We start from the raw sequence: 14,918 nt of genomic DNA, 5'->3' as shown, positions 1-14,918 counted from the left end.
ACCACACTTCCGTACCTACCAACTTCTTGCGATCTCTCTATTTAGGATTCACTGGTTTAGTACCCCCTGAATCCATTTACTACTGCTTATTTGTACTGAGTATAGGTAATCTACTGGAGCATGGGTAAGCTCTCAGGGACAGCATCCCCAAAGAAAATCGATTCTCCCATCCCCAGTAGCCATAGCTGCCAGTAGATCCTCAGCTTGGGGTGGGGATCCATGAGCCCCTCCAGAACCCATGCTGAGATTTTGGCTGGCTTGATCTGCTGCAGGCCCTATGCATGCAGTCCCATCTGTGTGAGTGTAACTGTTCCGTCTTGTCTGGCAAATAGTGTTTTGCTGCAGATATCAATTCCCTCTGCTTCGTACAATCTTCCTCCCCTCTTCTGTGAAGATCCGTGGGCCTTGGCATGGAGGATCTGATAAAGATGTCCTGTTTAGAGCGCTCTAAATTCTCTCATTCTTGGTACAGTGACTGGTTATTGGTCTCTATATTAATCACCATCTACAGAGAAATAAAAGAAGTTTCTCTGATGAAGGCTGAGAGATTCACTTACCTGTAGGTATCAGAACCTTAGGGACAGTTTATGACCATTTCTATTGGGCAGAAAAATAGCATCAGACTATTCCCTTGTGGCCTATGACCTAGACAGTCGTGAGGTTTTGGGCCCAGTTAACAGGAATAAGTTCTATGTTATGGAGTAGGCCTTAAATCCAGTTGGAGAGTGGTTGGTTGTTCCCTTGACATCCGTGCCACTGTTGGACCAGTAGCTCATAGGGTTCACAGCTGAGTAAACTAACGATGACTTCTTCCCCTGGCAGTACAGTTCCTTTGGTTTCTGTAACTGTCCCCCTCTGCTTGCTGTCACTACCAATCTGTTTTGATGACTACAGCTTTGTAGAAGACATTGAGATAAGCTAGTAGTACACATATTAGTTACATTTCTCTCACTGTGACCACATACTATGACCAAAGCTTCTACGGGCTTTTCAGTCAAAGGTTCCTGAATGATGAGTTCTTTCATGATGGGGAGGAGAGGCAGAAAGTGAGAGCCGTGGACCTATAGCGGGATGCTGAGACTTGCATCCTTCACTACAACCAGAAAAGGAAAACTCTAAGACAAGGACATAAGCTTGCAAAGCCCTCCCCCAGTGACATACTCTCTCCAACAAGGCCACACCTCCTAAACCTTCCCAAACAGTGCCACCAGCTGGGACCTAGTGTTCCAATGCCCAAGACTGTGGGAGACATTTCCCATTTAATCTATTAGTATGATGAGAGCCTGGCTTTATTCATCTTGCTTAAGATTGATTTGGCTAAGACTAGGATGTGGTTCAGTTGCTCGCCTAGCATGCAAATGGCTCTGGGTTTGACACATGGCGTCACATAAACTAGGCACGGAGGCTCACACTTGTAATACCGGCAGGAGGATCCTAAATTCAAGGTCATTTTCACCCATGTAATTAGTTCTGGGACAGCCTGGGTATTTAGGTCTTGTGTAAATTCATATGAATTTTAAGATTTTTTTCTATTACTATAAAAAATATCTTTGAAACTTGGATAAGGGTTGCATTGACTCCATAGACCACCTTGGGCACTGTGGACATTCTAATATTGCTTTTCTAATTCATGAACAGATGAGATGCCATTCATTTTTCTCATTAATATTTTTCTCAATATATAGTTCCTTCTCTTCCTGTCTTAATTATTTCATAGTTGCCTTTATTGTTATTGTTCCTATTGTGAAAGGAATTTCCTTGATTTTGTGTTCTGAGGAGTTTATTGTTAGTGTAGAGACGTGATAGTGACTTTTGAATATTAATTCTGTATCTTGATGCTTCCTGGATTGTCTACTAGCTATAATGAGTTTTTTAGCTAAGTTCCTTGGAGTTTTATACTTAAGACTGTGTCATCAGCAAACAGATATAATTACATTTCTTGCTGTCTGAGTTGGGTGCTTTTTGTCTTTTTGTTTAATTGTTGTGGCTAGAACTATCAACACCATTTCAAAGAAAAGCATACCACACTCACGTATGTAAATGTGCACAGACATTCACACATAATAAATAAATAAACAAAATCATAATACATACATAAATCTAGATCAAGAAAAAGGAGGCCCCTCTTGCTACTTTTCTCTTATTTTATTATGTATTTTTCGGTGTACTGGTGTTCTGTCTGTATGTATGTCTATGCACCACACCTGTGTAGAGCTTTCTGGAAGCCAGGAAAGGCCGCCAACCCACCTTTTCCTTTTTCTGTCTTGATTTCTTTTATTTCTGCCTCGATTTTTATTATTTCCTTCTACAAAATTTGAACATAGTTTGCTATTTGCTTCATCCCCTGAGTATGGGGCCAGGTAGGGAAGTTGAGACACTCTTTCCCCACATGCCCTTACTGTTGCATGCCAGCTGCTAAGCTGCCGCTGCTGTGCCCACCAGAGTTGGCATGCACACTTCCATCTTTTATGCTGAGCCAGATTTCCTTCTTGCTTCTTCTGATTGCCCCCGGGGGTTGTGAAGCTTTGAGAACCTTTTTGCTGGGCTGGAAAGATGGTGCTCCGAGTTAAGAACACTTATTGCTCCTGCAAAGAACCCAGGTTCAGTCCCGGCAGCCACGGAGTGGCTCACAACCATCCATAACTCCAGTTCTAGGAAGCCACACTCTCCTCTGGCCTCCAGGGGCACCAAGCATTATGCCTGTGCGTACATATATGGAGGCAAAACACTAATAGATATTAAAATTAAAATAAATCTTAAAAAAAAGAACTCTTTAGTATTACTTTGTGCAATCTTCACTCAATGTTAAAGTAGACTTTTCTTCTCTTGTTGTTTTGTTTGGGAAATGGAGTTTCAGGCTAGGAGCTGAGGATGACTTTTGTTTTTCTTGGTTTTGTTTTGTTTTGTTTTTTGTTTTTTTGTTTGTTTGTTTGTTTGTTTGAGACAGGGTTTCTCTGTGTAGCCCTGGCTGTCCTGGAACTCACTCTGTAGATCAGGCTGGACTCGAACTCAGAAATCTGCCTGCCTCTGCCTCAAGTGCTGGGATTACAGGCGTGCGCCACCACCGCCTGGCTAGGATAACTTTAAATTCCTAGTCCTGTAGCCTCCACTTCCCATGTCCTGGGATCACAAGTGGCATCGTGCCTGATCGAAGTACTTCTTATGATCTCTGTCATACAGACCCAGAAACTGAGCCTTACCACCCAAAGTCACGCCCAGTGAATCTGGCTCCAGCACTGAAGCCAGATCCCAGTTCATCAAATCTCCCAGCAACCCTGGGAGGATGCTGTGAACCAAGGCCCTTTCTCAGACAAGGAAGTCAAGCCTCAGAGGGAGGAGGGGCAAGGCTTCTAAGAGTCCAGTGGAGGCCCAGCCCTGTCTGCTTCCCAGGCTCCACGCTGTGCAGACTGGACTACCCTGGTGCCTCTGTCTTCCCACCATCCCTACCTTCTGGAATTTTCTCTTCTTTCCTATATCATATTGGTTTTGAAATCCATCTATTCCAGTGTGGATCCCAGAATAATGAAAAGGCCCTCCTTCTTTACAAACCTTCCTGGTCATAACCAAAAAAGGGTGTCCAGATCTCAGGGAGCCTGTCTGAACACCACCAGACCCTTGTGGTGGTAATTCCCCTTCACCTACTGCCCCAGAACAGACCACAGCAGCCTCCTCTTTCTCCGCCCCCTAGATCCTTGCTGACTGACCTCACTCCTGTGCTGGATATGGTCACCTCTAACCTGACCCTTATCTTTCTTTCTTTTCTTTAAAAACCATTTAAAGAATTCTTCTATGTTTATATAGGTCTGAACTGGGGGGCATTGAAATGTATCATTCATGGAATAGAGCTTGAGATCATTACAGAGAAGGAAATTAAGGCACAGAGAAGAGTGTGGTTTTCCTAACGTCACACAGGATGTGTGGATGGAAGACCAGGGCCTGGAGCCTGGAGGCCTGGCTTTTCCTCTCACACTGCTGGCCTTTGAGCAGGCGTCACTGGGGGTAGACTTAATCCTGAGCAGGGTTGGAACAAGTTCCTCCTGCACGGAAGGTATCAACAGAGTGCCGAGAGCTGTGGGAGACGTACAGGTGACCACGGGACACAAACAATCTTTTCAGGGAAAGTCAGGAAAGGCCATGGGGACAGTGGCCACGGAGCCTGGGCTGGTACCTAAGTAGGCATGCAGCAAGGCAGTTGGTGGAGAGGACGGGACCGGAATGCTTGCTTCAAATGGGATCACAGAAAGGGCAGAAGACAGCACTGCTCCCGAGGGAGCCGGCTCCTGAGTGGTGGCCAAAGGCCTGTGAGTATGGGACGCCCAAACCAGCTCAGACAAATTCCTGTCTTCACCTGTGGCTTAGCGGCAGCGTGGTGACCCAAGATACGTGAGAAAAGCTGGAACTCTTCCCTCTCGGGTGGGTCCTGGTCCCTGTGTGTGGCGGTGGTCTCAAGGTTGGGAGAACTTGGCAAAGAAGTGGAACCTTCTACTCTGGACACTGAACCCTACAGTTCTGAGAGCAGGCAGGGAGCACTAGACAGACAGTGAGGGAAGAAAGGAAGGCACCACGAGGAGTTCTGAAGTTTGGTTTATTGGCTGAGGGTTAACATAGGCCCCAGGCAAGGTTTTTCCAGGTAGCTGTCTCCTCAGCCTCCTCCCTGCAGTGGCCAGGGCAGGCTGAGATGCTGGGGGTAAGAGTTTGTTAGCCCTGCTGCTTCTAGAAGGTAGAGGAGCTTCTGGTGGGCTGCGAGAAAGTCAAGCGATATCACTCTAGCATCCCGTGCAGGCAGCATAGGCACAGATCTCACATGTGTTTGGGTCTTGAGCAATGGCCTCTGGTCAAGAAAGCAGGAGTCTTAGTGAGAGATAGCTACCCTTTCCTCATATCCCCTGCCTCTCTTCAACCAGAGTTTGGATATCCTGTCACCAGGATAATCACAGCAGGTTGATCTCCTCTGACTCTGGACATTCTGCCTCAAACCGGGCGTATGAATTATTGAAGCCAGCCAATCAGAGTGCAGCTTCTTACCAGACCAGAGATGGAGTTATGTATGAACCAAAGATGGGATGCTTCTGAAAGAAGGCCTTTCTAAGAGGCATCAATCGGTACCACTCAGAACTAGCCAATCAGAGCATACCTCCTCCTCAAGCCCCAACCAATCAAAAGATGTCCCAGCCACACTAGCCAAGAGGCCACTCACCCAGTCTCTGCAGGATCTCCTCAGCGTTGGGTTTCTCGCAGACCGGCCTCAGTGCTTCTGGAAATGCTGAGTGGCTACATAGGCGCGGTGCCACAGGCTCAGGAAGCCTGGGGGCAAACTTCTTGTGACTCACCAGTCTGGGCTCCTGTACCTCGTGGAGGTCCTTAAGTTTTTTCACGGACTCCAGAGGAAAGGAAAGATCTCCATCCTGAAAGAGGCAGCAGCCAGAGCGTGAGGCCAGGCTGCAGATAGCCCGAGCTAGGGTGGCTTGCTTGAGACAATCTATGAAATAACGTGACGTCAGACCTCTGTGTCCCTGGATTTGCTATAGAAGCCTTAAGTACTGCATACTATCACGTGATGAATGAATGAGGAAGCTGCTGTAGAGACCCAGAGGTGCAGTGGGTGTCACATGAGGGTGGACTGGCATCCTTATCCGTGGTCATGGTAGCCCAGGCTATCTTTTCTTGCCCGAAGGCTTCCACCTCCAGCCTATCGGAGGCAATGAAAGGAACCCAGGGGCATCTCTGCGAGAGCAGGATCCCTGTTTACAGACATCCCAGCTCGTGTCTGGTGTCAGCAGTAGGTATGCCTGACCATCTAGGTCCCCATGGGTACAATGGCTGCATAGATTTGAACCCAGCTACCTCCCTTGTTGGCTGTTTGGGAACCTTAGTGAAGCTCCTGTTTTTCTTCTGTGAAATGCCACCAAGCCCTCCTCTCCGGGCCTGCCAGGTCGCAGTGGGACAATGGAGCGGCCAGACTTCAGGGACTCTGGCTGTCTTTCCCAGCTGGTATTTCTTGCTGTCTCCCTGAGCGTTTTCCTCCTCCATTTTTGAAGGGAAAACATGCATGGCTGGCAGGTCTTGGGGTCCCAGAAGAAGCCCTTCCCTCATTTCAGGATCCCAAGGATGGCTAGACCAAGTAGGGATGGGGCCATACCTGCACAGTGACCCCTTCTACCAGGAGAGCCACGGCGCCCAGGAGGCACAGCACAGAGAGCACACAGGCATTCATGGTAGCAGTACGCAGTGCAGAGAACAGGCCAGTACTGGTGTCTAGGGTAAACAGTGGGGCTTTTAAAGAGGTTGGGGTTACTCAGTAACCCTGGGGCCTTGTCAACCTCATCTGCTGCCTGTTGAGCCCCATCAGATAAGGCCAGTGGAACCCGGGAGATAAGAGATCAATAGAGCCTGGCAGAGCCTCGGCCCCTCCCTGGGCACTACTTTGACCCACAGCTGGGCTGGGTCCTGGATTTACTCCCGACCATGATGGCAGACCCAGCCCTGCCCTTGAAGGAAGAGGCCCAGCAAGGTGACTGTGACGACAGTGACAACAGAAACAGGGCCATTAGCGTGGGGGTGGGGAGCACAGAAGAGGCATCTCCCATCCACCCACAGAAGGCCCTGTTAGGAGGAAGAAGTGAGCTGAGCCTGGAACATTCGGGGGGGGGGGGGGGTGGGAGGGGGCCTGGTGGGGGGGGAAGTAGAGCAAGTGAGCCCAGAGAGAGGGGAGAATGGGAACACAAGACCCACAGTCCAGCCTTGGTCGCTGCAATTCAACTTTGCCATTCCAAAGCAAGCACTCAAACCCCACCAGTGGCCTGTTTCCAACCTGGCTTCACCTCCAAGGCTCGTGGCCCTGTCAGTGTGAATACCTCCCTGGTTGGCAGAAGCCTTTGAGCTAAGGAGTCTCTGAGGACCTAAGTGTTCCATGCAGTCTCTGGCACACAGGAAGCCCTTGATGAAGAAGGGGCTGTACCTGAACAGCAGCAGCGGCTCCTGGTCCCCGCTGTCTCCTCTGATGGCTCCCTGCCTAGCCCAGTCAGAGCAGTCGGTCCTTATGGCCCCTCTGCCCTGCCCTCCCTGCCCTCAGTGGCTGAGATGATCCATGGACCCCTGCTGGGATTGGGGCAAGCCGTATGTTCACTGCAGGACCTAGGGTGTACCAGCCCCAGGACCTACCTCAGAGCAAGCTCCTGAGCATCCTTTGCTTCCTTCCTGATGCTTCACCACACTGCCTACATTCTCGGATAGCCAGGGTGACGGATGCCACCTCGGATGTGAGAACAGTTCTAAAGAAGGGGCTGGAGGGGGAGATCCTCATAAGAAGAAACTACAGGGTACCTGACCCTGGGGCAAGGTCAGGAAACATTTGCTCTTGCCATGCTGCTCGAGACTGGACTTCTGTTGTCTGCCCTCAACCCAACCCGTACTATGGGGTTATACACAGATGCCTGCAGGCATTGAGATGCAGATGGCCTGAATGCTGAGGTGTGTGTACGCAGAAGGGGTCTGTGTGTATACAGAGATTTACATGAGTACATGAGGTGTATATTGAAGGACGTATGTGGGTTTTCTGAAAGTTATGTGTGCAAAGGTTTGTGTGCCCCAAAGTGTTGTGTGTCTATGTATGCCACAGTATGACACATTGAGTTGTGTGTATATACTTGATTATATTCATGTGTACACCAAGAAGTCTATGTGCCTATGTGCTGGGGATATGTGCACACACTAAAGTATGTGTATGTGTACACATCCTGAAGTTGTCTGTTTATGCATATTTGTGAGAAGGTACATGTGTACTTCAGGAAACTGTGTGTGTGTGTGTGTGTGTCAGCAGATAATACATGCTCCACGTTGGCCTGTTGAGAGGTGACCTTCAGGGCCCAGTAAAGGTGCTGAGCAGGGATTCAGTTGCTCCAACCCATGTGCTGGGTTGGAGATAAACTCACTGATGTTGTGAGGATAGCTGTGAGACAGAAGGAGCAGGGGACTCTTCAAGGGTACAACTGGGGTGACAGGGGTGAGCTAGGCTAATAGGAGGGCCAGCAGCTGCCAGGTCAGGGGCTGAGTTAGGGGGAGTTTGATATAGCATCTGGGAATGATGGTTCCTGTTAGTCTGAGCTGGCTTTGGGTATGGAGCAGGTCAGGGTTTGGGTTTGAAGTGGATGCTGGTGGAGACAGAGTGCGGAGGCTGCTGGGCTGGGTGCAGATCCCTTGTGGGGTTGCAACTGAGTAAAGTTTGCAGTGAAGTTGGAGATGGACGGGGTGGGGCTGGGTTTATGATCTGGGTGAGGTCTGAGATGACGTGAGAGTCTAAGGCTGTGCAGGGATTTAATTTGGCTTAAGGGTGGGACTGGCCTAGGGGAACCCTTTGTTTCTGACTCAAGGTGTCTCTTGTCTTCCCTCCTCAGGTGTGGTTGTGACTCGGGGAAGGAAAAAGGGTTTCCACTCCTGCCGTCTCTTTTGCTCAGGAGCTGCTCCATCTGACCTTCAGGATGATACAGTTCTACACCGTGGGGAAGAGGAAGTTGCTATTAGGTCCCATCCCTTTGGGTCTGGCCCTATCCAATACCCTGTGCCCCCAAACTCTGCTCTGGCAAGTAGGAACTTACTCTTCTCCCCTTTCCCACTAGGATGCCTGCCCAACCTGGGCCAGCAATCCCCTGCCTCTTTTTTCAGGAGACATATGACCTCACCAGCCTGCATTAAATTTGCTAGAGACTGGACCTTAGCTGTACTCCTGGAAGACCAATCTTGCATCTTATACCCGAGCCTTGCATTCCATCCCTTCATGAGGCTGTTTGGGTTTCCCATACTGAAAGACCACCTCTTCTGGCAAGCCAGTGTACTTCCAAGGCCTTCCAAGCCACAGCACCATCTAGGGACAGCCAGCCACTGTCCCAGACCTCAGAGGGAAGCCAGGCTACCTGGCTGGCATTCAAGGTCAGTTCCTGATGAGTATCTCATTCAACCAGGATCTCAAAGCACTATGCAAGAGCAGGAGGGGATGCCAGAGCTCAGGCTCTACCCAGAGCTCGTCAGCCCCCAGATTTGATGCCAGTTTCATCTGAGCCACCTGACCCTCAGTGTCAGCTTACGTGCTGGAGACGGAAGAACGGTTCCACCTCAGATCTCAACACTTTCTAGCACCTTCCAGGGGTCCCTGGGTCTTGGAGTTAAGGTTGAGACCAATCCTACTTTTTTGTGCTCTGGTAGTCTTCCCATCATACTCAGCCACACTGCCTCCAGAGGCTAGCAACATAAGCTGTGAGCTCAACACTCAGACAAGGCCTGGAATAGGGTTGGGGTAGGAGCAGGGGGATGCCACCATGTCCAAGGAAATAAAGTGGCACGGCTTGTCCCGAGCACAGCAGTTAGCATCTGTGGCTGACAATTCTGTAACTGGCTGGGCCAAGCCCCAGTGCTCTGCAGCTATGGCTGCATCAGCTGTCACTATCCCCAACACAGCTGGTCCTAACCTCGATGCTGGGGTACCCTGGGCTTCTCAAGGACACTGATGCTATTTCTTTTGACCAACAGATTTGGTTTAAGGGCTGTGTCTGAGTGACCTCATTTGATTCCCAAGTGCCCATAAAGGTCAGGTCTCCTACAAGCTTAAATCCAACAGGGCCTAAACGGGGGAACAAGGCCCAGAAAGAGCCTGAAGATACTAAGCATGATCTGTGTGACCTTGAGAGGTGTGGCCTACATTTTAATCCAACCTGTGTGCTTCCAAGGGTATAACAATCTTTGGTTGTCATGGGAACCCAGGAAGCCATAACTGCCTGACAATTCCAGTGTCTGTGAGCCTCCTAACAGCTTTGGCAATGTGTATATATATATATATATACACACACACACACATTAAAAAAAATAACTGTATGGCCTCATTTTAAAGGGTGGGGGCAGCGAGCTGGCGCTCAGTGGGGTTAAGAAACCATGACTTCCCCAAGGGCATGTATGCACTTGGCTACTGGGGACGGCAGTATTGACTGTGTACGGCAGAAAGGCATGGGGCCAAGGGCACACGTGTAAACACTGGCTCTGAACACCTTCAGCCCAGAGGAAGGCACAATTTTTCAGATTTGCTGCCAGGTGGATTTGGTGACAACTCTGGTCATATAGCTATAAATTCCAGAACCGAATCCAATTTTCTGAAATGCCAAAGAAAAAGCTGACCTTGCCCTGGGTGCAATGAGGAACTTTCCCTGGGCCTCCTATACAGATCCTGGCGCTACACAAACCTCCCCTTTGAGGGAAGAAAGATAAGTGGCCCACCAAGAGTCAGCAATGCCTGCCCACACTGCAGAGGGGAAAATGGACGATCAGAGTGCTCAGATCACACAGAAGTGGTGTGATGAAGCTTGGAGGCCCCGGGCCAGTGCTCCCTCCCCCAGGCCCCAGGCTGGAGGACGCTTTCCCTTGATGCTTTCCCTTGAAGAGGGGGCAGCTGGGGAGTGGAGAGGGTGTGTCTGCTTGTTTGCTCAGTCAAGTCATCCCCCTGTGGCTGGCCCAGATGAGATGATAGGTATCCGTTTGCCATCTGTTCCCATTCACACACAGCAGCTGCCTCCTCTTCCTCCTCCCGGAGGGATCTCACTGAAGGCAGGAAAGAGGCTCATCTGGAGTGCTCACCCCCATGAGAGCCCTACACACACACACACACACACACACACACACCCTTCAGAGGAACTGAAACCGAGACAGGACATGGATGCATTTTCACTGGACTCCTTTGTGGGACACACTGGGAATAAAGGCTGGAGTGCAGGTCCCTGAGGCCAGGCCGTGCAGGTGGAAGTGGCCTTTGTCCTTTTTTTTGGTTTGTTTTTCGAGACAGGGTTTCTCTGTATACCCCTGGCTGTCCTGGAACTCTCTCTGTAGACCATGCTGGTCTTGAACTCAGAAATCCACCTGCTTCTGCCTCCCAAGCGCTGGGATTAAAGGCGCGTACCACCACTGCCCGGCTGAAGTGGCCTTTGACTGACAGATGCAGACCTAGGGGCACGGGGTAGGAGGAAGATGGTCTGGCGTAAAGCACAGCAGGGCTCCAACAGTACCAAGCTTGGGCATCTGCCTGATGACAGTGAGAAGCAGTTTAGGACCTTGGCAGAGCCACTGTGCACAGAAGACTAAGTTAGGTGGTAAGCTACAACCGTGAGCATGCAGGATGGAGGGCAGTGCGCCACCTCAGCAGGTATGAAGGGGAGTGTGGGGGAGGGGAATCAGCTGTTTGTAGTAACTTGGTCAGAAGGGAATGAGGGAGGGAGGAAGGGAGAATGAGAGGGAGTAAGGGAGAGAGGGAAAAGGGAGGGAGGGAGGGAGAAGCTCCTCTGGATCTCCATACTGGGCACAGCTGTGCTTGTCAGCTTCTCAACACTACTCTGAGATATGGTGTTTTGTTCTCATGCAAAGGAAACTGAGGCTCAGGAAAGGCAGTGTCTGACCCACAAAGAATCCTAGAACTGGACTCCAAAGCCCACATTCTTCCCACAGCCTTAAGCATCAGTTGGGCTGGTCCCTTGAGGTCTGCAGAGATCTTTCTTAACCACTGGCCAAATGACAAGGGATCCGTTTCTGCTAGGATGAGAAAGCATGGGCAGGCATAGGGACTCATCACCATTCAGTGCAAAGCAACACTACCAAGGAGAGAAGCAAGAGGGTCAACCCAGGCATGTGAGGAGAAGAAACACCTAGAGACTCGCAGGGCCTAACTAAGACAACCCCTGGGAAGGCAAGTAGAGACAATGCTCCTAAGCTGAGTCTACCCCACCCCCACAAGCCCTGCATACTTCCAGTCTGCAGCCCTAAGAACTTGTGCTTGGCTCCTCACATTACATCAAAGCTGGCTGGGTGGGTTGGCAGCCTGGGGAGATAAGAGATTGGATCCCCCAAGGCAAGCTGCCTAGCGAAATTAGCAATTATTGGTGAACTCTGGGTTTGACTGAGAACCTGCTTCATTGACCCAACCTCAACCTGGGAACTCCACAGTATATATACTCGCATTAACATGCATCCACATCTGTGCCTGCATATACACACAAAATACACATAAATGGAAAAAGAAGACACACACACGACCATTCCTGCCTCCTGAGCAGCACTCAGGCATTGGACGGGAAGCAGAGAAATGTCCTTTGACATCGACATCGTTAACTTGTCTGGGACAGGAAGTTCCCTCTAACCTTTGGGGTGGAGGGAGCTGAGAGCAAAGAGGTGACATAGGGAGGAGATAGGGACATGGGCAGGATCTAGGGTAGGGTGGGCTGGGGGGAGGGAGGTCAAAGGCTCCTGAGGCTGCGGTGAGAGAGGAAATCAGCCTGGATGGGAAGCACAGACCAGAAAGAAGCAGATCTAGGCTGTCTTCCCACTCACAAGTGACCTTTGGGCTAACACTTCACCCCTCAGAGTGGCAATCCCCGGCAGTAAAAAGCAGATAATGGCACTGACCCCACGAGGTGGCTGGGAGTGCTGAGGCAGATAATGGCTGTCAAGTACCGGGCAGGGAGCTGGCAAATAGTGGCAATAATCATAATGCACTTGACAGAGCTGGCACTTGGGACACCAACCAGGCCCGCTCAGGCTCACAGGCAAGGTGTGCCTGTGTGAGCCACACCCGCAGGAAGAATGTCAGCTGGTCTTGGGGGTGGGTGGGGGGAGGAGATTCCTGGAGGGAGGTGAGCTTCGGCAGGTGTGGCACGACCACACGTGAACAGCAAGGGTCTGGCATCTCCAGCCAGCAGTGCTACCACACAAGGAAAGGGGACACAGACAGGGAGGGGCGGGGCCTCTTCCTCTCTAATCTCTGGGGTGTGCAAAGGGGTGGCACAGCTCAAAGTTGAAGGAACCCTTCCAGAAAGGAGAGGCGCGCAGCGGGCAGGGCTGCCCCCTGCTGACCACAGGCATTCCTCGCAGCCTGTGCTTTACAGGATTTTAATGACTATTGACTGGATCCTCTGGAGCTGGAGCTCCAGGTGGGAAAGTAAGTAGGGTCTTCCAGAACAAACTGTGTTCTTAGCTCCCAAGCCCTCTCCACAGCCCTGCCTCTTTTTCCTCTCTCTCTCTCTTAAGTTCCTCACTCTACTCAGGAACTGTTAGGAAGACTTGGAAAAGCACAGGAACCTGCTGAGAACAGAGGTCACAGGCTATGTGGACTAGCTTTGGAATTCAGCCCTATTGCTGCTGTTATTACCAGCTCTGTCACCACCCCTGGCCCAGATGCTTTTATTTCCTAAGAGTGAATACGAAGATCTATACCAGGTACTGGGGAGAACACTTAGTAACTGGGGTCTACATTTGGGACACTGCCCCAAAATGGGACTGTAATCTAGTTTTGATTGAACCCGTTGCTTTTCCCATGGTGACTTGACAATTTACCAGACCTTGGGAAAGGAAAGTGAGGAAGTTCAAAAATCTCTCTTGAATTTACTATAAAAGAAGCCAAGGCAGGGGGCTGTCTCAGGAAACCAACATGCTGCCTATTCTGCTCAGTTATAACCTATCCCTAAGCTCCAGGAGACAGACAGACAGACAGACAGACAGACACACACACACACACACACACACACACACACGCGCGCGCGCGCGCGCGCGCGCGCGCGCAGAGATGCTCTGCTCACAGAATGTCCCACCCTATACAGACCCTCTAATGTTTGAAGCCTCTGCTCTCTTGCAGTGTATGCTGCAACACTGCAGCATCCCTCATGTCTCCAATGCAGTCTCCTCTTCCTCACACAGGGCCATCACACCACTACACACACCATCAGGTAACAGCAGATCAAGTTAGACAATGTGTACACAGAGGTGGGAGGGGGAACTTGTGGGAGTTGGTTTTCTCCTTCCAGCTAGTTAAGGGTCTGAACTCAAGTTATCAATCCTGGAGGCAAGTGGCTTTACCTCTTGAGGTATCCCTCCCATCTGTGTACAGAAGTCTGAACTGCTGCTACGTCAATGATTCTCCAACCTCCCCTCAGATTTCCCCAAGTAGCTTAGAGACTTGGAACAAATTGCTTCCTTTACTGGGTCTGAATGCTTTCAATAAAATATGCTTGCATTCGTCATTTTTATAAGAAAATGAAGGGTGAAGTTTTGAATGCCCCTTCCATGAAGTCTTAGTGAGCTACCATGGTTTGACCAGGCTGTTACACAGCTGGTAACGGCCATTTATAAAAAAGAAGCCCTCAGAGTTACATGTTAAAGCTGAAAAAAATATACATACAGCAGATTGTGTTTCTGCCTCCATTGACCAGTAGGGGCACACTCTAGCTGGAAACTTGCTTGCAATGGGAACATAGCCCAATCTTTCCTGACAGACAGACAGACAGACAGACAGACAGACAGACACACACACACACACACACACAGGGTGAGTAGTAACTGTCTCTTTGGCTTGGCTTTGGCAAACCATGAAGTTGAAAATAGTTTTGGAGTCTACTCCATACACGGCCATCTTAAGTCTACAATTAGGGGCAAGCTCTTCTTGTGCAGGTCTCCATGTTTCTTGACTTTCTACTGCTGACTAAGCCTTTTTGAACCTGCTCCTACCTCAGCCGGCAACCTCCACTCTAATCCAGTCTGAGCCAGGGTGTGGAGCAGCAGGGTCAGGGAGATGACACTGCCTCAGGTGCCCTGAAGGCTGACCTGCAATACCTTCTCTGAAGAGGCTTTCCTAAGCCACCGCTCCTCACCACGGAAACTTCCAGGGTGGCCTCCCTGGTCAGGTGCTGCCTCCTCCTCATCCCAGGCAAGTATGTACGCATTAAAGGCTGGAACTATGGTTTCTTCTTCTCTGACTTTCTGTCTAGAGGGCCAAGTGCCTGCTCAGGAATGTGAGGTGCAGAGATTAAACAGCTTTAAGCTCAGTGCTAAGGCAGCAATGGCTGGGCCTTCAACTCCCAAGGGCTCCATGGTCTGGCCACTGGCTTCAGTCTGGCTTC

General features: G+C 50.2%; 1 protein-coding gene across 1 annotated transcript; it reads right to left on the bottom strand.

Moving 5' to 3' along the window:
* Positions 1 to 4,595: 4,595 nt before the first annotated feature.
* Positions 4,596 to 6,618, bottom strand: Guca2a (guanylate cyclase activator 2A). Its single transcript, XM_052175662.1, has 3 exons — positions 6,140 to 6,618; positions 5,198 to 5,405; positions 4,596 to 4,831 (listed from the first exon to the last, which is right to left on the bottom strand). The coding sequence occupies exons 1-3, from the start codon at positions 6,212 to 6,214 to the stop codon at positions 4,767 to 4,769; spliced, it is 348 nt and encodes a 115-aa protein (XP_052031622.1). The 5' UTR covers positions 6,215 to 6,618; the 3' UTR covers positions 4,596 to 4,766.
* Positions 6,619 to 14,918: the final 8,300 nt, after the last annotated feature.

Source organism: Apodemus sylvaticus, chromosome 3 (assembly GCF_947179515.1).
Source record: "Apodemus sylvaticus chromosome 3, mApoSyl1.1, whole genome shotgun sequence".
Taxonomy (NCBI): domain Eukaryota; kingdom Metazoa; phylum Chordata; class Mammalia; order Rodentia; family Muridae; genus Apodemus; species Apodemus sylvaticus.
Note: the sequence above shows the minus strand (reverse complement) of the source record. Positions and strands in the feature narration are given on the sequence as shown.